The sequence below is a fragment of the Osmerus mordax genome, chromosome 4 (genome assembly GCF_038355195.1).
Source record: "Osmerus mordax isolate fOsmMor3 chromosome 4, fOsmMor3.pri, whole genome shotgun sequence".
NCBI classification, from domain to species: domain Eukaryota; kingdom Metazoa; phylum Chordata; class Actinopteri; order Osmeriformes; family Osmeridae; genus Osmerus; species Osmerus mordax.
In genome coordinates, this window is record NC_090053.1 from 14,174,694 (window position 1) to 14,195,735 (window position 21,042).

The 21,042-nt window shown below is 42.3% G+C and overlaps 1 protein-coding gene and 1 long non-coding RNA gene across 4 annotated transcripts; both read right to left on the bottom strand.

Moving 5' to 3' along the window:
• Positions 1 to 1,153: 1,153 nt before the first annotated feature.
• On the bottom strand, positions 1,154 to 2,256 carry LOC136942552 (uncharacterized). Its single transcript, XR_010876606.1, has 3 exons — positions 1,824 to 2,256; positions 1,352 to 1,644; positions 1,154 to 1,229 (listed from the first exon to the last, which is right to left on the bottom strand). It is a non-coding gene; the product is annotated as an uncharacterized lncRNA (long non-coding RNA).
• A 9,480-nt stretch (positions 2,257 to 11,736) lies between these two features.
• LOC136942442 (putative nuclease HARBI1) lies at positions 11,737 to 15,449 on the bottom strand. 3 transcript variants are annotated; one of them, XM_067235349.1, is made up of 13 exons: positions 15,075 to 15,449; positions 14,723 to 14,793; positions 14,459 to 14,635; positions 14,307 to 14,368; positions 14,138 to 14,224; positions 14,009 to 14,050; positions 13,767 to 13,940; positions 13,665 to 13,687; positions 13,274 to 13,318; positions 12,999 to 13,168; positions 12,814 to 12,929; positions 12,606 to 12,717; positions 11,737 to 12,511 (listed from the first exon to the last, which is right to left on the bottom strand). In XM_067235349.1, exons 1-13 carry the CDS (start codon positions 15,230 to 15,232, stop codon positions 12,141 to 12,143), a joined length of 1,608 nt encoding a protein of 535 aa, XP_067091450.1. In that variant the 5' UTR covers positions 15,233 to 15,449; the 3' UTR covers positions 11,737 to 12,140. The 3 variants fall into 3 exon arrangements, with proteins under 3 accessions (XP_067091450.1, XP_067091449.1, XP_067091448.1); XM_067235348.1 differs by having other exon boundaries at positions 12,814 to 12,905; positions 12,999 to 13,318; XM_067235347.1 differs by having other exon boundaries at positions 12,999 to 13,318.
• Between the last annotated feature and the right edge of the window lie 5,593 nt (positions 15,450 to 21,042).

Consider the following 21,042-nt stretch of genomic DNA (forward strand, 5'->3'; position numbering starts at 1 on the left):
GGATCCGGATGTATGGTTTTCCAAAAGATACAAACAGGAGAAAAAAATGGATGGCGCAAGTTGGCAGAAGGCACCTGACCATCGCAAGAAAATTAAATAATAAAAAACTGTGTGGTGTGAGTTTAAGTTGTCTTTATACATTTCACTTGTGGATCAAGGACCAATATGTTAACTGTGATATGTACATGACTATAATGAAATTGGGATTGACAATAATGGGGTGAGTCTGGAATGCATGTGGAAATTAAACTCAAGCCATTGTGCCAATATCATCGCAGGCACATTTTGAGGGAGACCAATTCACAAAAACAAAAAAAGGCCAACTGAAATTGAAGGCTGATGCTGTTCCCAGCATATTTCTGCATCGTCCTGAGCCCAAGAAGAGGAAGGGTCCTAGTGAGAGAACCACCAAAAACCCTTTAGTACATGTTAATTCAGTGGCCAGTGACCACACCTACTGTCACATGATGAACTTTAGTATGAACAATGTGAACTTACCACCTTATAAGACTAACAATGCCATGTCATCATTTCAAATACTGAGGGAAGTCAGAGAAGGGAAAGTGAGGGAAGAGAGGCTATTGAAGGTTTAGACTGTGAGGAAATTGAGAGGGGCATACCAGCAGCCAATGAGCCAGTCCAGTGTCCAAGTGAGCCAGTAGCCAGTGCCCAGTGTCCAAGTGAGCCAGGTTCCAGTGAGCCAGGATCCTGTGCCCAGTGTCCAAGTGAGCCAGGGTACAGTGATAAAGACCTGAGGGAGGAGCTAACAAAACAAATAGATCAGACAAGAAGGTTACAGGCAGCCCTAAATTGTCAAAAAAGAATGAATGTGGTCCTACGGAAAAAAATAATAATAATGGAAAATAAATGTGGAACAATGTTATCAAAAGATCAGATAAAATCGAGTGGTCTGAAGAGTAAGAGAAGCATACGATGGGGAAATGACATCCTTAAAAAGGCTATTCAAATCCGTTTTGCTACTGGCTCAACAGGCTACAAACTTCTACAGGACATTCCTCTCCCCGACATCAGAACCCTGCAAAGACGAATACAGCACATTAAGATGGAACCAGGAGTACTAGGGGAGGTGTTTGACATGCTGAAGCTGAAGGTAGATGGCCTGACAGTGATGGAGAGGGAGTGCGTACTTACTCTGGATGAGATGTCAATCACACCAAGCGTGGAGCTGCACCTGGGAACAGGGAAGCTGTATGGGGATGTGACGTTACCTGTTACACAGGCGAGGCAACACATGCGTGTGTTTTTATGTTGGCAGGGAGCACGACAAGCTGGAAACAAGTAGTGGCCTACCACTACAGTGACAATTCCACTAATGGGGCCATTTACAAACCTATTGTCTTGGACATTATTCACAGAGCAGATTCCATCGGGCTACATGTGATTAACGTCACCACTGACATGGGCAGCCCTAATCGGGCAATGTGGAAGGCCTTTGGAGTGGACCACAACAAAACGTCTGTCCCACATCCAACAAGACCAGACAGGAGGCTATACTTCATGCCAGATGTCCCACACCTGGTGAAGAACTTGAAGAGTGCCCTGGTCCGCGGACAGACGTTCACAATCCCACCAGATATGGTAGAGAGGGAGAACCTCCCCTCCAATGAAGCTTCAGTCGGTCCACTGAAAGATTTGGTTAATTTTCAAGAGGGGATGGCTTTGAAAATTGCTCCAAATATCTCAATGAAAACCCTTCAGCTCAGTCATTTTGACAAGATGAAGGTAGGCCCTGCACTAAATGTTTTCAGCAAGGCAACAAGTGCTGGCCTGAAATATATGGTTGAGAAGGAACAACGACCCACCTCTTACCGGACAACAGCATGGCTCCTGGAGCAGGTAGACCACTGGTTTGATCTCATGTCCTCTCGCCACCCAGTAATGGCACTGAGCAGGCACAAGATGGAGGAGTACCAAAAGGCCATCAAGTTCCTCCAGGACACGATCCAACTGTTCCGTGGGCTGAAGATTGGACAACCAAGTAGCTGGAAGCCTGTACAAACAGGGATTGTGATGGCAACATCTACAATACTGTCCATCCAAGAAGACATGCTGTCACAGGGACACTTGTTTGTGTTGACCAGCAGGTTTACCCAAGACTGTCTGGAAAACCTATTTGGCTGCATCCGACAGAGGAATCCAGTCCCAACTGCCGTGGAGTTTCACCAAGCACTGAAGTCCATTTCTGTTGGGCAGTTTTTAAGAACAACAAAATCAGGAAGCTATCAGGAAGATGAGAACAGCCTTTTGGCTGACTTTCTGGATGCAAAGGAGACCTTACCCAGTCCTGCCCTGCGTGTGGAGGAGCTGATGGAGCGCAGTCCTGCACCTGACCTCACTAAAACAGAGACCTGCGCTCTCTACCATCTGACAGGATACATAGTAAATCAAGTTAACAAATACTACAACATTTGTAATGAATGCAAAAAAGAAATTAACAACAATGCTGACAAACCTGAAGGAGAGCACAGTAGTTTACTGAAGCTGAAGGAATTCAAGCCTGGTGCGCTTTGTCGGCCGTCGCAAGAGGCCTTTGACCTAGTCCGGCAAATTGAGGAGCTGTTCCGAACCAGGACCAGTGACTCCCTCATGCATATCCAAAATGCCATGGATGTGCTGCAGAAGGAAGCTATGGTGATCGACTACAGGCTTCCCTCATGTCATGATGTACAAAAAAAAATCACCAACAGATACATCAGGCTGAGGTTGAGAATCGCAGCAAAGCACATACGAGCTGAAAGAAAAAAAGGTCTCTTAAAAGATGGGCATCTTGGAAGTAAAAGCCAGTCAAAAAGAGCAAAGAAGAACCAGCAAAGCCAAGCAACATTTAGGCCTACAACAACCACGCCACCATCAAACACTTTTATCGTTGCCATGGAGGTGCTCGGTCTGACTTTTGCACCAACAAATGTCCCACAACCTACCTTGACTTCAGCTTCCATAGGTATGTGGATCCCCAGGACCAGGGTCAACATATCTGCTTCATCTACTTCAGAAAATGCAAAGTTATGTTTGTTTGTGGTAACTGGCAATTTACATACTAATATCAGTCAATATCCCCTCTAACCAGCTCCGTCATCACTCCGCCGCTTACAGGAATGGCAAGCTCCACCAGCCTCTCCATTGCTCCACCAGCTGCATCACTCCACTAGCCTCACCATCACTCCTACACAAACAGTAAATTGATATCACGTATTTAATGTAAAATCTGCACTAACAGGTGCTACATAGCTGAAACTATTTATGAAAAAAATCTGTAATTTGGGAGAATTAACATTCCATATAATTGTTTATTACAGCCTCTCCAACTCTCCACTTACCAGCCGTGTCAATGCAACAACCTGGTCATCTCTCCACCAGCCTGACAATACCTTGTTGCTGTTTGGATAATAACCATTAAAGTTATCGTCTCCATGCATTTATACTTTCTTTTTACTGTCATCATCCACACTTGTGATGATCTTATCACAAGGTAATTTATCCTTTTGATTGAAGCAGTAGTAGATGCATCTAGTTGAGCTAACTAGCAAGTGAGTGGACCTGAAATTCCTGCCGAGCGTTGAGAGCTAGCTGGACGATAGGGGACCCCATAATCTGCAATTCATTGTTGCTAGCTCTAATCAGATGTACTATAGGCTAATAAGAGTAACTTTGTATGCCAACGAACACCAATAACTAGAACTAATTTGACAGACTACAAACCAACGAACTTCTGGTTATGATACACGTGCTCTCTAGCTAGCTACAGTAAAAGTGTTGCTTAGCTCTAAATTAGATACTAGCTCTAACTGCATTTAGAATTTAACAAGTTATAATCTTACGATAAATGTTATCTAAAGATGGATATATGAAATACTACTAATAACAATTGATATGTGGTGGTTGAAATATAAAAAAATGCAGGATTTTCATCAATTTACCAGCTAACTTGCTTCGAGACACTGAAAATGAATGGGGTTCAATGGGGGAAAATACAATGTTTGGAACTATAGGTCGCGTGAGACATGCTTTACTTCCGCATTCCTCGATAACAATGGGAGTTTATGGAAGTGTCGCAACTCTCTTTTTCTATGGCTCTGACCACGGCACGATACGATACTCGCTGTGCAACAGCACATCAATCCATGCGTCGTTGCTAACGTGTGCTGACGTGGTGACGTAGCTAGCATTGATTACCCTTCGTTGACTAAAGGCACTTTTTGCCACACAAACGTTGTAACCTCCTAAACCGTGCAACGGAACGTAAATAAAAATACAAGCAACGCAATCGAGACCAAGACATCATTTTGACACAGGCGTTGTCTATGTAGTCCAAATATTGACTGATCCTTAGGGGGGCGAAAATAAACAATAATATATATGTGAGAGAACAATGGTTGTGCTCGCCGAAGGCGTGAGCACACCCAATAACTTCAAGAAGTTCCTCTGCTTTACTCGCTACATGCTCTGGGTCAGCAGGTCCTGCTTCCACATCGTCAGCTAAGTCTAAAATGGCTCTCACCAACTCCCTAGAAAGTTCATGAAGATCCTCCATCGTCTCTATCCAGGGCCCCGTTCGTCTTAAGGGTTGAAGCTAAGTTAATCAATTGTCCCTTTAGCCCGTTAACATTAGCGAGATGAGTGAGAATAGCAAATATCGGTTCGTCAACGGCTGATCCGCATCCAAATCATGTGGTTAATTTCAATCAGGCTAAACTTATCAGGGAAATTGCACGTGCACGTCCTACTTCAAAAGGCAGGAAAGGTCGATCACCAAAACCGTGATTTTCTAACGGTATGATGGCGGAAAAGACGAAAGAGAGAGCGGTGATAGGCTATTCTCGCCATCCGAGCAAACTATTATAATGAGTCTGTCTCTGCGAAGACAATAAGAATATTATCATGGCTAAGTCAAACACCGCCGCTGCTAGAGCAAGACAAGCAGCTTAGCAAAATTTCCGATAAGCTATAAATGCGAAGGTTTTGGGGAAATGTATAGGCTCATCTTAAGTGCCTCATTAGCCCAATCAGATCACATTTCTTTAAATGTGCCTGCTGGTAGTAGGCTTAATGGAAATTAATAATCGAATGAGATCTTGCAAGCGAAAATAATGATCTCAACTCTTTCAGAATAAGTAGGCTAGATAAAAACAAGGCCAAAGAGTATCGAATTGATACGAATTCATAGACACTTATGAGGATATATGTAGGCTACTGAGCTTATATCATGTACTATATATGTGTATATGCATATAGGCCTATGTGTAAATCCCTCTTTGATTTAATTGACTGGGACATGGCCAGGGAATATGATGAATTGATTCATCAGCTGGTTAAGCGCCAAGTACACTTTTCTTACAGCAACGCATGCTGCGGCTTTGCCAATGTTTTCTGCATCGCCTATACTGTATAAAAATTTTGCCTATACCTGACGCAAAAAACCTCAAGGCAATGCAGAGTCTGAAGCACAGTTAAAGTTTATTGTCAATTTCTTCACATGTCAAGACATAAAAAGGAATCGATATGACGTTTCCCACTCTCCCACAGTGAAACATATAAAAAGCACAGGCACAACAGATAAGACAAGACATTTCCTAAAACATAGCGTTACATATTCACATACAGCAGCATAAGCTCATAATAAAGCTTGCTGCGGCGTGTGATATTTGCAATGTACGGCCCGAGAAGGTCTTGCAAATAAATGAGTCCTTGTCCGCTGAATCGATATCGCTCAAACAAGAACTCATCCGTGTGAAATAAAGGATCTTGGCAATCGCGAAGAACTCTATTGGTATGGAAAGCTAATCGATCTAAAATATAGCTCCTTGGTCAACTGGGTCTCTCAAAAAGGGAGCTGCCATGTTATTTTCCGGGGGTGTGGCAAGCTTATCCAGCTACACTTACGTTAGCCTGCTCTGGAGCAGGTTAGTGCTAATTGATATGTTACTATGGTGATTTATCGAAAGTTGCTTCCACGAACCAAAAAGAGGGGCGTTTTTTTTTCTTAGCCTGAAAATTAGCTCGCTAAACCGCTTAGCAAGCTACGACGAATACCCCCCAGGCACTCTAATTCAGACCAACGCAATGGATCAGACTAGATTCGCGCTAGCCCCACCCACTGACTTTGATGGGCAAGTTTGACAGATAACACAATTAATGAAGCACTGCAACACAACTCGTTGTGAAATGTAGCATGAAATGTAGCATGAAATACTTAACCCTTGTGCTGCCTTCGGGTCACATGACCCAAAGGTTCATAACGAACCATCGTTGTGTTTACCCAATTTTACCCAATACAAAAACAAATACAAATTATTTTCTTTTAACCTTCGCAATGTGGGGGGTCTGAGACAGCCCAACGGTTAAAAGAAAATGCTTCACTTTGTTTTTGTATGTGGGAAAGTTGTCGCAATACGACGGTGGGTCACAATGACTGATGGGTCAGAATGACCCGAAGATAACACAAGGGTTAAATAGTGAAATAATTATACATGTATTTTACATTAAATGAATTTGTATTTTAATTAATTCATGACACATTTAAGAACACATTTATGTATTTAATGTCTATTTTAATTAATTAATGACACATTTAAGTAATTATTTAATGGTGTATTTATTTATTTAATGGTGTATTTATTTAATTAATTGTGGCACTTTTAGTCCTCCATAGTTTATCATCATTATTATTTTGTATTATTATTAAGAGGCCCCTGATTGGTCGAGGCCCCGGGCTTAAGACCAGGTAAGCCCGTGCATTAAGGCGCCATTGACTGTTAACCCAGTGAAGTGACTATTTGAATTTTGTACACTGTAGTGAGGTCCACAAGACCACACGGAGCCAACATCTTGCCACACCTGAAGAGTGATTCAATCACATCAGACAAACCTACTCAGCCTTGTATGCTGATTACCCACCAAACGCCGATGCAAAGGAACCATAAAATTGGGGGGGGGGGGGGGGGGGACACACCTCCCCAATCTACCTAATCAGCCCTCCTGCTAGCTTGCAAGCTTCAAAGGGCCTGATTTAGACAACACGTCTCCAGCAACCATTTGCTATCCGTTTCAGCAGCGATTTGAACACAGAACATACCTTGATCAGAACTTTTGAGGAAAGTTCTTGAGACTTCACCACAAGAGTACAAGGTGGAGAATTATGAGAGGGAAACCAACCATGGCATGAACGCCATCAGGATCGGCGTTCCAAAGGACGTCGCCAAGCTTCTCCTGAGATTCAACTTAATAGTGAACGCGTCACTATCTGGACGTTTCAACAAAAGAACCAAAAACGCAATTCTAAATGCGACTTCACTGAGATCCCGCAGACTCAGTCACATGACCCAGCGCAGCCGCGCTTTGACTTCAGATTCTTCAAATGGACCTTTGGCCTTTGGTTTGCAAACCGCCCTCAACCTCAGTGATCAACCCTGATCAAACGTAACTATGGCTAACGCTCTTTCCTCCTCGACATGGCATTGGCGTGAGCTCTGTTTATGATTTGTAAGGATGTAATCATTGACTGTACAATTTCTGTCTTTCTTTAAGTTAGACCATCTCTCATATCAAACCCATAATCTAACTTGTTCATAAGATCTGTTTACCTTACTTGAATAAATTCATTGTAAAGATATTTTGACGTGCGTGTTCACTGATGTTATTGGCTCTACACTTAGAACAAATTCATTCCTAAAGATGAGACTGATTATTACATATTAAACATAGGATTCCCTAATGTCCTAAACCAATATTAGGGTGGTTCCCCCGAGACTTTATGATAAATTAAGTATTTCTATCTTTAAACGAGCAAACCCCGCTACTACACAAACAAATGTTTTCAGATCTGGTGAATATTGGGCGGACAAAGGGTAAAATGGGACACCTAAGCTTAATCTTCTATAGGGCTGTATTGGCAGGGACCTGAACATCCAAACCCGCTATGTCACTACTCATCCAGACAGTTTAACCAAGGATGACTTATCATTTAGAGTTGTGTTCATGTAAATAGAGTTCCAAACAGCATTTAATGTAATGTTTGATATGTTTTATTTATTTATTTTCTGTATTACATTCTTGTAACACTTTTAGTGTTGTAACAGGCTACATATTCCATTGTCCTGCAAAGGCATCACATTTGGTCTACTGCAGTCACTGAGTAAACCGGTGATGGTCCACTGTGAATTTGTTTTAGGCCTACGTTAGGCAATCTTTCATTCATAGCTGGTGTCCCCATTTTAGTTGTGCAGATTGGTAGTGTATGGCAAAGCTATACCAATCACTTCGAGTTTTGTTTAGTATGTTGTTTTGTTTATCGAGTTCCGGTGGGTTAGGCACCTACTTTAATAACTTTAGTTAACGATTGCTCCAAAATCTATAAATCTATATCTAAACTATTTATAGATTATTTTATTAGCAGTCATTTTGTTGGACAGGGTGTTACAGGTAAACTTGGACAGCTAGTCATCTAAAGGGTGTTTATGTCCCCTTTTGTTGCGTTTATTAGGAATTTAGCCAAGCATTTCAACATTGATTGCATTTATAGGGTGAATACTTTAAAGTGGAACACTTTGAAAAATGACCTTCGTCATGTTTGCCATGAACGCAATACCATATAATTGGACATGATTCATGTATGACAAGCTTAAAGTCTACCCTAAATATATATATATATATATATATATATATATATAAAAAAAATATTATACTGATAAGAAGTCAATTATAGTCTATCCCAAAGTAGTTTGATTTTTTGGGGTGTGTTGCAACACCCTCTCAACCCATCGTATGGGTCTGGTTATTAGGCTACATTTATTTTATTAATAGTAAAATATGATTTCCAGTTGGAAATTGAAGTAGAAAGTAAATGGAATGCGTTATTTTGAATACAAAAATACAAACATGACACAATAGTTATGCACACGTCATTCAAAAATGAACGAATGAATTAGGCTCCTGAAAAGGCGCTTAAATGTATCAATTTTATATATAAAAAGGCGCATTCTTTACACATCTGTGGATTGCAGTGGATTGACAATGGAGAACAGAAATATGCAGAGTCGACTGTTGGCGCTAAGGCATCGGTTCAACGCTGACATGGACAGAATATTAAATAGCAACGATAATGAGAATGAGGAGGGAGATCTCATTAACAGGTATGGATATTTTGGTTTCTGGAAATAGTTTGCACAATGTAGCCTACTGATATTTTAGCCTACTAGCTGTCAACCCATGGCTAAAAAACTGCTATAGCCTAGTCTAATCAATTAATATTTAACTAAATATAGTAGGCTATTTAATTGTTACACTTACTAAACAAAGATAGTCCGTGAATATTGGTAGGCTAAAGTGGGACACTTATGTTTGATCTTCTATTTCTTTATGTGTATATGCTTTTCTAGTAAATAAATTAAGTGTTCCACTTTACCAATATTTCCCACAGAACTCACTTTGACTTGGATTGTAGCATCATCTTAAATAAATGCATTTTTATAAAAAATAATGCAAATTATATTCTATCATAGATGGATCGGCTCCACACAGAGTAAATGTGAACTTGGGGTTGAACCAGGAGCAATTTTTGGAGGCTCTTAAAAATGAGTTCCCAAGGACGCCTCAACATGTGGAGCTCTGCAAAGTTGACAGACATCGCAGGTCAACCCGTTAGAGCTCCAATCTATGTGTCCTAAGGACAGTAAAGAGAAGAAAGGGTTTTAGTCCGCCTATTCACTAACGGAAAGATTTAGTTTAATTATAAATAAAGTAAAGTAAGCAAACAGCGCTTGATCGGCCATGACTGACGTCAACGCAGCAAACCACGAGAAGCTGGAATGTCCGACTTCACAGAGCCGTTTTCAACTCCTCCCCGACTGCAAGCGGCTACTCTCGCCGGTCGTTTCATGCAGCCGCAGTCCATGTCGAACGCAGACCTTCTGAGACCGTAGCGCGTCACTAGCATCTCGTCATATCACGCAGTCGGAGCACAGCTAGATAATCAGCGTCAGCGCTCTTGGGTACCCAGCATCAGGGCTTAATTTGAGCCGGAACACGCCGGAACATGTTCCGGCACCTCCGACGTTGGATCCGGAACCTTTTTATTGGATCCGGCACCTGGATCCAAAAAAAAAATTACTGTGTAGTGTTCAATGTTGTTATCTGTCCTGCTAGTTTTTATTCCCCATTGAAGTTTCAGAAAAATCTTGTGTTTGCATTTTCGATGCGTTTTGAGGTGAATCTTCAGGGTAAGACAGAGGGGGAGGCACTTCAAGTGACACTTGCACTTGTTCTGGTTGAGAGGGCTAGCTGTTAGCCTCGTTTCGATTGGATAATTGCTGCTTGTAAAAATTATTGTTGCAGTGTATAATTTTTTTTTTTTTTTACATTTCTCACCCATGCAGTGCACGTTCTGAAATTAAAATAAACATTGCCCTATTTACTGTAAACATTGGGGGTCGTGGCCTTGGCCAACACAGCATTTTACCCGTGCGCTGCTTTACAACTGGCTCTGGAACCAATCGTCACTCCTAATGCCTAAACCTCACAGCCAATCAGGGGCAGAGTGGGGAGAGGTTTTATACATTGATTTAGCCTCTTAATCTTGCTCTCAAAGTGCACTAGATTGATGCATTTAACTTTAAAATTTGAGAAATTTTCCTCCGGGGGAGCAGGCCCCCGGACCCCCCTAGAGCAGTGGTTCCCAAAGTGGGGGTCGCGAGATGATTTCCAGAAATCAAGGAACATTTTAAAACAATTAGAAATAGCATATTTTAGCCAAAATTAACAAGTAAAAAATTGTAGTTCAATTAATGCATGCAAATAAAAAAGCCATCAGCCTTTGATTTTCCATTCACTGTAAGTACGGCAAACCATCTGACATCCGACAAGGAGGACGCATTAAGGCCGAATTATACTCCGATTCCGTTACGGACAAACAGACAGACGGAGTCGGACGGATTAGTTGAATTTATAGTACTCCGAGGGCTGTGGGTGCTGAAAACAATTCACCGCCAGAAGAGTAGGGGCCTGTTGCACAAAACTAGGATAAGGGATTAAGCCAGGATATCTTGGTGATCCTGGCTCAATTGATCCGTAATCCGGTTGCACTAAAGATGGATAGGGGGCAGGAGGATATGTTATGGTATAAATTACCATGGAGATTTATTCTGTGGAGCTAGCCTGCTCCAGACCAGGCTAAATTCCAGGATCTATTTAATCTCATCCCTAATGTCAGTCAGCAGTCACCACAAATGGAAACCAATAGTTATTTCACTGCTCACTATACATTGTTATCACATATAACTAGACCCACTGTCATTATTTAAACGTTTGTGATCATTAATTTCAATGATTTTGGATAAAAAATGATTTTTAGATGATGTTGCTATCATTAGATAATTTACAGTTTCCCATAGACTATAAGGCTATATATAAAATGATAGAATATTAGGGCCACAGAGGGGAAAAAAACACAAGTCATAATATTGTAACCAGTTGTTTTAAAGGAGGACAGTTGTTAAAATGACAGATGTGGGGCATTTCGTGAAATTGTACTTCAGTATGGTTTCATAAACAAAGACATGCTGATGTGCCAGAATATTAAGTATCACATTGTCATAAGTATCAAAACTGTAAAAACAATATGTAGCTTTTCTGCAGAAAGAACCAGCCTCATAAATTTATGACTTTATCCTTTTTCTTCAGTGTGGCCCTAGTACTCTGTCATATAAACAAATACACATTCCATATGAATATAAAAACACAATGTGTAACATTATGTTCCTTTATTGAATAAGGACAAAACAAAGCAGGTAAACCATCAGCTCCTTTCGAAACTGAAGTCACAGTGACTCTACAAGATGGAAAGCACAGAATCCAAGCATATTATACAAAATGATACATACACATTCAAAGGTCTGTATATAACACACCCTGCATGTCTGCACACTAAAATAAATGCAGGACAAATCCATACACATCAACTGAACAGACAAATGAATGGATGCAGTAGCCTCCCTGCAGCCTTGTATTACACACAGTATACCGCACAAACATCATAAGAGGCCAAATTCGTAAAAAAACGAACCCAAAAAAACCCAAATTCCTCTGCCACCGCAGGACATATTTAACCAAAATTGAAAGCACACATACTAACTAAAATAATTCAACACATATTGGTCCCTCAGCAGCCGACCACTGTCGTCATCAGGGAAGATTGCCGGATTGTCCCAGTCCATGGCTGGTGGCACTCTGGGGGCCCTCTCCTTCCTCAGGCAGGCCACATTGTGGAGGACAGCACAAGCCACAGTAATATCACATGCCCTAACAGGGCTGACCCTTAATTTGTGAAGGCAGTGAAAGCGTGCCTTCAGGAGGCCAAAGGTCATTTCAACTCTGGCCCTGGTCCTGGCATGGGCATGGTTGTAGGCCTGCTGTGCTTCCTGGGGGTCTGTGAAAGGTGTCAGGAGAAAAGGCTGGCAGCCATACCCCCTGTCTCCCAGCAACACACCAGAGAATTCACCTGTCAACACAAAATCTCATCATTACTACCTCATAAACACAGTGATATTCTTGACACAGCCATGATGGTTATAAATAGGGGTTGTGTGGCTTACCTTGTGATAGGCACTGATAGATTTCAGAGGCCCGAAAGATTCTGGAGTCATGGACTGAGCCAGGCCATTTTGCCACAACATTGCTGATCACACAGTCAGCATTGCAGACCATCTGAAATCATAAGATGAGGAATATTACACCAATCAATGCACATCACTGGCAATGCAGAGTGTTCGTCAATGGACAATATCAAAAAGTTATGTTCACCTGAACATTAATGCTGTGAAAGGATTTCCTATTCACAAAATCGGCCTCATGGGCACCTGAGGGGGCTTTTATCCTTATGTGTGTGCAGTCCACTGCACCAATGACATTGGGGAAACCTGTCACACAAAGTAATGAGTATCCTACTATGTGTTAACAGTTGTCCTGTAATTTGTAGATCCTCTTACCTGCAATCCTATAGAACTCCTCTTTGATGTCACAGAGTCTTCTGTGGCCAGGGAAGGAGATGAAGACATCTGCTAATGCTTTGATAGCCAGACACACACTCCTTATTGTGCGGCAAATTGTGGCCTTGTTCAGCTGTTCTGCATCCCCCACTGAGTACAGGAAGGCTCCACTAGCAAAAAAGCGCAAGGCCACACAAACCATTTGCTCCACACTCAGTGCATGGCTCCGTGCAGTGCGGTGCTTAATCCTGGGACCCAGTAGTCTGCATAGATACCTGATGCCATCTGCAGAAAACCTGTATCTTTCATATAGATGGTCATCAGGGAAGGCCAGTGGGTCCAACCGGTCCCTGAAGACCCTTTCTCGCCTGAAGGCTCTCCTCAGCACAAGTGCTTCTTCATCCACCACATCTCGCACGAATGGGCATGCCATTGTCAGAGCAGAAAGGAACACACAATTTTGGGCCTTCATATAGGCTAGTGGCCACACCTGGTGCTGGGGGGGTGGGCAAAAGAGGGCGATGCCTTATAACGATGACTTGGTTGTACTGATTGCTGGGAAAATAAAAAAAACCTTAGAAAGATGCCACCGTCCTGTGTGCTCACAATAAGAGCTCATATGTCATGGCTCACTTGACTTTACGAGAATATACCTAATTTTTATTTTCAGCTGTGTCATCTTCTTGGAGCTGGGGGAGGAAAGAAAAATAATGATTAATACATTTGTGTTACAGTTAGCATACAGTGTACATTGAAGGCATATCTCACCTCCCTCTCAAGTTTTTTTATTTCAAGGTCCAGTTTCCTAATTGTCCTCTTTTTTATTTCGGACTCCAGTGCAAGATTTTCCATCTTTTTCTTCTTGTACTGAATGTCTATGTCTGCCAGTTCTATTTGGCGCCGGAGGTGGTTGCCATACAACTTTCTGATAGCTTGTGAGCTCTGTGAACACAATACAATTAGCGCAGCTGGAATTTGGCAGGATGTGGTGTCCTTTTATTAATACGCACTATGTTGCCAGGCTGGTTTTCCCACTGTATAGCATCTGGGTCCTGTAAAAGAAATTAGATTTTTTGATTTTGATGAGGACTCCTCACCATTGTAGAGTAAATAGTACTTTCACAGTCTTAACATGATACCTCATGCCTTCTGGAATCCAGAGAGATGGTCTCCTCCTCATCATCGTCTCCATCATGTGCTGTTGCTGCTGCACTGGGGCCTTCACCCTATCACATTTAATCGGATTCATATTGAAGCTAGTAGACAAGACATGCCAGGCCTACAGTATGCCTTTGATGGAGTACTCACTGGATCAGCATCGTCTGGTGCTTGTGCTGGTGGCTCTAACAGGAACACAGTGCTGCCAGACACTGCAAGGCAATAGGTAAACCAAAGTCAGACAGTCCAAATTGATTCAATATGAATGTGGTTGTATCCCATGTAGAGATGGAAGGACATACCTTGAATGAAGCGGGTGGCATCTTGGGAGGAACCTATGCTCGTCTCTTTCCCCCCAGGGATCCCCTCTAAGACGGGCCTGCCTTTATTTAGCTCCAAGGCCATGTCCTCTGCTGGGGTAAGGTCAGCCTTTGGTGACCCACCACCCGTGCCTTGTCTGTGGGTATTCTTTTTCACTGCTAAAACAGTACAGACAATGTGTGAGCAGGCACCTTCTGGGTACAATATATGCTTGTGCTTTGTTAAATATTAGTCAGGGACCATACCATTCTGCAGAATGTTCTTGTATTTGATTTTGACCTGCTGCCATGTCCGTTTTGGCCCGTTCATGTTTAATCTACACACACACACACATATTTAATGGAGTCACACTGCAAAAAATTACTTGGTATTTTTGTCTTGTTTTCAGTAAAAATATCAAAAAATTTATCATAGCTTTATACAGTGTGATGGAGTTACTTTACACAATTTCACTCATATCTGCAGTGCATTTCAATAAAAAATTTAACCGTTTCATAATTACAGTACAACTGCATTTTTGGAGATGTGAATTAAATATTTGAATTGTAATTGTGATGTTTCAGCGGAGCGGTGAGTATGTAATTGTGCACTACTTACGCATTCAGGCGGTCTGCAATACTTTGCCACGCTTTTTCTCTTTGCTTTATCACTGTGGCGGTGTTGCCTTTCTTCTTAATTATATCTTTTACCTCCTCGTATGCCTCCATGAGGATTTGTGCTTCCGACGGGGAAAAGTACGCGGCTCTAGTTGCCATGGTAAATCAGTTAATCTGTGATCTGTGGCGGGGTCTATTTGAGTGAGCCGTGAGCGCGCACCTATCCAGGATTGGTTTCACCTGGCTTAATGAATCCGTGTCTGCTCATCCTGGCTTGGTCTTTGTGCAACCAATTAAGCCTGGACGCACATGTTTTGGCTTCATTGAGCTCAGCTGAGTCATTTATCCCGGATGTCTTAATTCTACTTTTGTGCAACAGGCCCCAGGTGGCACAACGTTTTTTTGTAAGTCGTCGTCGAGTGTTTATTTACCTAGGTTATTGAGAAGTCGGAGCAAATGTACAAATTAGCCGTTTCATCAATAAAATATGCACATATTTAGCAACTACACTGCCCATTTCTCGTCACATTTTAATTCAGATGCTGATTTACATTTACTGTTTAGCTGAAATATGAATTGTAAAAACTTACAGCAATGGCGGTCAAAGGATTCTGTTAGTTCTGTTTATCACGGCAACCCCGCCTCTGATGCAAGCGGTTCTTAATACGGACCAATCACAGCCAAGGGGTATTCCATGTGTCCGTGTCCGTGAAAACGGAGTAGTATAAATCGGCCTTAATTTGAGGTGACATGACATGAAAACTTCACTTTAGGAGGTTATTTAACATTAATATGAGTTCCCCTAGCCTTCCTTTGGTCCCCCAGTGGCTAGAATTTTCGATAGGTGTAAACCAAGACCTGGGTATTGAAGGATTCAAAATCTATGTGTCTATTCCAATATGTAATGATGGTATTCAATGACACAAATCTGTGTTCTAGAAAGAGTGGTCTGGAGTCGCAGAGGTCCGATAATATCAGCTTTAATGCAGCAGTTGACAACGAGTTTAGGGACTCCAACCCCTGGAGAGGACTCTAACCTCCCCTTGGACAAAGACAATGAGTTTAGGGACTCTAACCCCTGGAGAGGACTCTAACCTCCCCTTGGACAAAGACAACGAGTTTAGGGACTCTAACCCCTGGAGAGGACTCTAACCTCCCCTTGGACAAAGACAACGAGTTTAGGGACTCTAACCCCTGGAGAGGACTCTAACCTCCCCTTGGACAAAGACAAAACACAAAAACGGTTGATTTCCCACCACTGTTGGTTTGACTAGGTACGATGAAACATAGTAATCGTCTAAATTTGGTTCTCAGTTCTGAATAGCAGTACTTTGAATTAACAGGTGTCTGCTTACCTTTTTTTATGTTGAGGCGCCTCTGACGATTACGTCTGCCTCCTCGTACCGGTGTATGGGTCTCTCTCCCGATCTGTCGGTCGGGCCGGAACCCTCTGGACTCCCTCTTTTCAGCGTCGGGGTCACCATTTGAAGGTTTCAAAATCTATGTGTCTATTCCAATATGTAATGATGGTATTCAATGACACAAATCTGTGTTCTAGAAAGAGTGGTCTGGAGTCGCAGAGGTCCGATAATATCAGTTTTAATGCAGCAGTTGGAAATCAACAAGTACAGAGCTCTGGGGTTGTCTACGTTTCCCTACCCGCAACAGAGTTTGGGCTGGTTCACGAAGTCCAACTGGCTATCTTTCCCTGCCCCAGCATATCATATACAATGCAACTGAAAACACAAGTATCAAAAAAGGGTTGAGCTTGTTCTCTCGTGCGTCAGGGAGTTGTTCTTGCCTACGCGTCCCACCTGCTCTGGTGCCGTCTCCACCCAGATTCAAGGTTGTTTCTGAAAATGAAGAGATAGAGACACAAAGAACAGCCTGCTTCCCACACTCAGTGTGAGACCCTATGTTTAAGCCTGAGCACACTTCTAAGTTTCATAACTTTAATAAGCACAATGCATAACTTTAATAAGCACAATATATTCTTTAGTATTCTTCTCCGCCTTTGAGAAAATGAAGGCTCAATTGCTCTGTTTGAAAATCTCCTCTTTGTGAGGTCACAAGGAGGAAATTTTCAAACAGAGCAAAAGGTTAGCTCCCCTCTCTCTGCTTTGCCCGCCCAGAGAATCTATCACGCCCATAAGAAACTGAGCTACGACCGTGCAAGTGTTTTTATCCTCGAGAGACATCATGGCTTGCAAACGAACGAAGCATTACATTTGCTCAGTTTGGATGTTCAAAGGAAAACAACAATCTTTTTACAGTTCCTTCATCCGAGCCTCTGAAGACCCAGTGTCTTAATTTTATTTTCTCTGGAAATGCGCCACACAACTTCTGTTGTAGGCGCATTTGTTTTGTATGTCTGCGCCAAACACTTCAGCCACGACTGTTTCCTCAACTTGAGCTAATAAAAAACTGTCCTTGCTGAAATTAAATTCTGGATCAGTACTAAATCTCCTTCGTCCAGCTACTAACCTCGGACAAGTAAGTTAACTAACGCTATATCATTTTGTAGCTTTACTGTATATGGTTACCTAGCTTGCTACCCTTAGAATGTGGCTGTAACATTAGCTCTGCAGCTAACAGCTGAGTTACTGTCGCTAATGGAAAGGTAGATAGCATCGAGTATGTGTCAGGGTTTGAGGGGTGACCTAGTGGTCACTGGGTTTCGTGGCAGCGCTCTTTCTGTCAGCAGCTTTTATCTTCTCACCACCTGTTCCCTGTTTTGCACTGATTACACCCCTTATAAATACCCTCTGTTTTCCCTCCTTCTTTGCCGAAGAGTTTTGTTATGTTTGAGACCAGTTCTAGACCCTGCGATACGCTCTTTGTTCCAGCCACGTTGAACCGCTGCCTTACCCTTCCCTGGACGTACTGGATTGCCTTCCCGACGTTTTTCGGACCATCCCTTTTTGAGTTACCTTCTACGGCTTGTTTTCTGTTTATGTTCCAGAGCTTTGCTTGTGAGATTTCAGTTGTCCTTTAATAAACTTTCCGTTCCGCACTCCGCTTTTGGGTCCTCCTTGCAGCCAGCCGTGACAGTATGTGTGTGTACGTGAGTGTTGTACCCTTGTTTGTTATTTGGATAACCGTTCTGCTGTTGGTGTTATGGCGCGCGCGATATCCACCTTTCCCCTCATCGAAATGACTGTGTGTACCTCTGCAAACCAGGGTTATCAGATGAGAATGGGCAAATTCGAGGCATCTTACAGCAACGGGGCTACAGCCATTGCGATACATCCATTGTAAACATTAGCGCGTGGTGCTGCCCCTCCGCTCCTCATTAGCATTTAAAGCTTCAGACACCAAAACTGCGCGTTTTCTGAGGAAAGCTCCTTGTGGGACTGCTAGTAGTGGCGGTAATTCTGCACCAAGGCTGAATTTCGGGAAAGAGACTTATGATACAGTATTAGGGGACCACTAAGAAGCCTATCCACAAGTTTCCACCGCCCCATAGTGCTTTGCGCGAATTGTGGGCTTAACTTCCTGTTGCTACGAGACCGACGTAAACAATCGCCGTCTCTCATTCATTCATTCGTTCTGCAATGTGGGAACACAACCTCACCGAGTTAAAAAACGGCAATATAAATATACCTTTGCCCTCTGCAGTAACTGGATGGGAAGACGAAGTAAAAAAAAAAATGGCCTAGGATAACATACAGCAGCATTTTTGCGTACTTTGTTGAGTCTGTGTCTTGCGATGGTCAGGCAATGATGAACCTAAAAAGCTCTGAAGCTTACCAGTATTTGCACAGCGAGAAAGTCGGGCGAGTGTGGCTAAAGGAGATCACAGAAGACCTAGTCTACTTGAAAGCTGAAATAGAGCCAAGTCAGAGTCTTAAAACAACCCATCATAAGGCCTGGGTATTGGTATCAAAGACAGGAGTGATAAAGACAGCAGGCTGTTCGTGTATTGCAGGGCTAGGACGCTCCTGTAGTCATGCAGCAGCATTACTGTGGAAGGTTAGTAATGATAGTGCTAACAAGAGTAACATGGTCTTGATGTGTGTGTAAAAGTGTCAGGTTTGTAAACGCCGGAGAGTCTACTTAAAGCATAGAAGTCGGTTTAGCATGTGATTACAAAATATGAAACCATTCCTTCTTGTAGGTTGAGAATGCAGTCAGGCAAGGTGAGACAGGGACAGCATGTACTGATGTGCAAAGGGAATGGAATAGTGGTGCAAAGAAGAATGTAGGTCTGGTAAAGGCAAAGCATATTAAGTTTAGGCACCACATACCCCAGGACACATATCTCCACCCATCAAGGCGAGAACAAATCAATTCCACACCATCTCCCCGACTCTTCAGAAACCATGAGGATTTCAAAACACACATCAACTCCTCAGTAATGGCCCCACTCTATCAGCTCCAAACTAATAGTCTTATCCAGCTTGCTTACAGAGCAGATGTAGAGAACAACACTGAGCCAAGCCTAAATTCAGAATTGAGAATAGAGAATCACACTGATCATAGTACACGTCTGACATGTAGGAAGTGTTCAGTGTTTTACCAATCCTATATTGCTTTATCCCCCAATCAAATATCTACATTGGAAATAGAAACAAAGACCCAGAGTAGGTCACAGGTATGGCATGATGCTAGGAGACTGCATCTAACTGCAAGCACAGTGAAACAAGTCCCCAAACGACACACCACAGACCCCCAAAGATTTCTCAATGAGCACGTGTAACCCACCTTCACTGGGAACGCAGCCACAAAATATGGCTCTGAAAATGAAGTGAGGGTCATCACACTCCTTTAGAGCAGAGGGCATGCTGTGCACAACAGAGGCCTTGTGGTTCATCCTGACCACCCCTGGTTGGCAGCCAGTCCAGATGGGATCCTTGATGGGACAAAACTTCTTGAGATCAAGTGCCCCTTCAAGAGTCAGATGTCTCTTGAAGAACTTCTCACCCGGCCAAACGGTGACATCAAAATCTTGGAGGATGGAAAGTACCTAATTTGTCCAAATGGAAGAGCTGGATACTACCTTCAGGTAAGCTGGATTGTTTTCAAGGGCAAGATATACTAGCTGCATTATTACAAAAGATAATTTGACCTAATATTCATAATTTGGTGCCAATTAAATGTACGGTATGTTTTATTCTTTCAGACAAAGGTGGCTATGATGTGCCTAGGTCTACATAGCTGCAAACTGGTTGTCTGGACACCAAAGGAACATTTAGAATTGGACATTCCATTCGACAAAGATTACACTGACAAACAAGTAGAGCAACTGGAAAAAAAAAAAATTCTACATATGCTTACCAGGTTGGCTGATGATTTTGGAGGAAAGAAACTACCTCAAGTACCTCGAACTGTTTTGTAATTAACCCACATATCAGTTGGCAATGTAAGTCTCACTCTGTGAGATGCAAACAATGGTTCAAATACATTTGTAGTATATTTTACAATTCTAAAACAGGAATACATAAATTCATAAACAATGCAAACAATGGTTCAAATACATTTGCAGTATATTTTACAATTCTAAAACAGGAATACATAAATTCATAAACAATGCAAACAATGGTTCAAATACATTTGTAGTATATTTTACAATTCAAAAACAGGAATAAATAAATATATTCAGAAATATACAAGATGTTGTGTAAGATAAATCGTGAAATAAACATCACCATCCCTGATGGGGCAATGGCAACAAGGTACTTCACAGTGTTACTTGCATAGTACTGGCTGTAAGACTCTGAGCGTGAGTCTAAGTTTTTGGCTTTTTGCAGAATACTCTGTGCAGTCAATGATACAAGTTACATCAGGGAAATGTTGCTGAAAAACCTGTGGCATTGTTGATTTCATTGTGTCACGGGGCAGCCATGGAATGAGGTCCTTGGTGTGCTCAGCAAGGACATCTATCCAATGCGTAACTATTTTACTGACCTGACTGACTGATATTTTAAAGCGCCTCGCTAAGTCAGCCAGAACAAAGTTCTGTCTGAGCT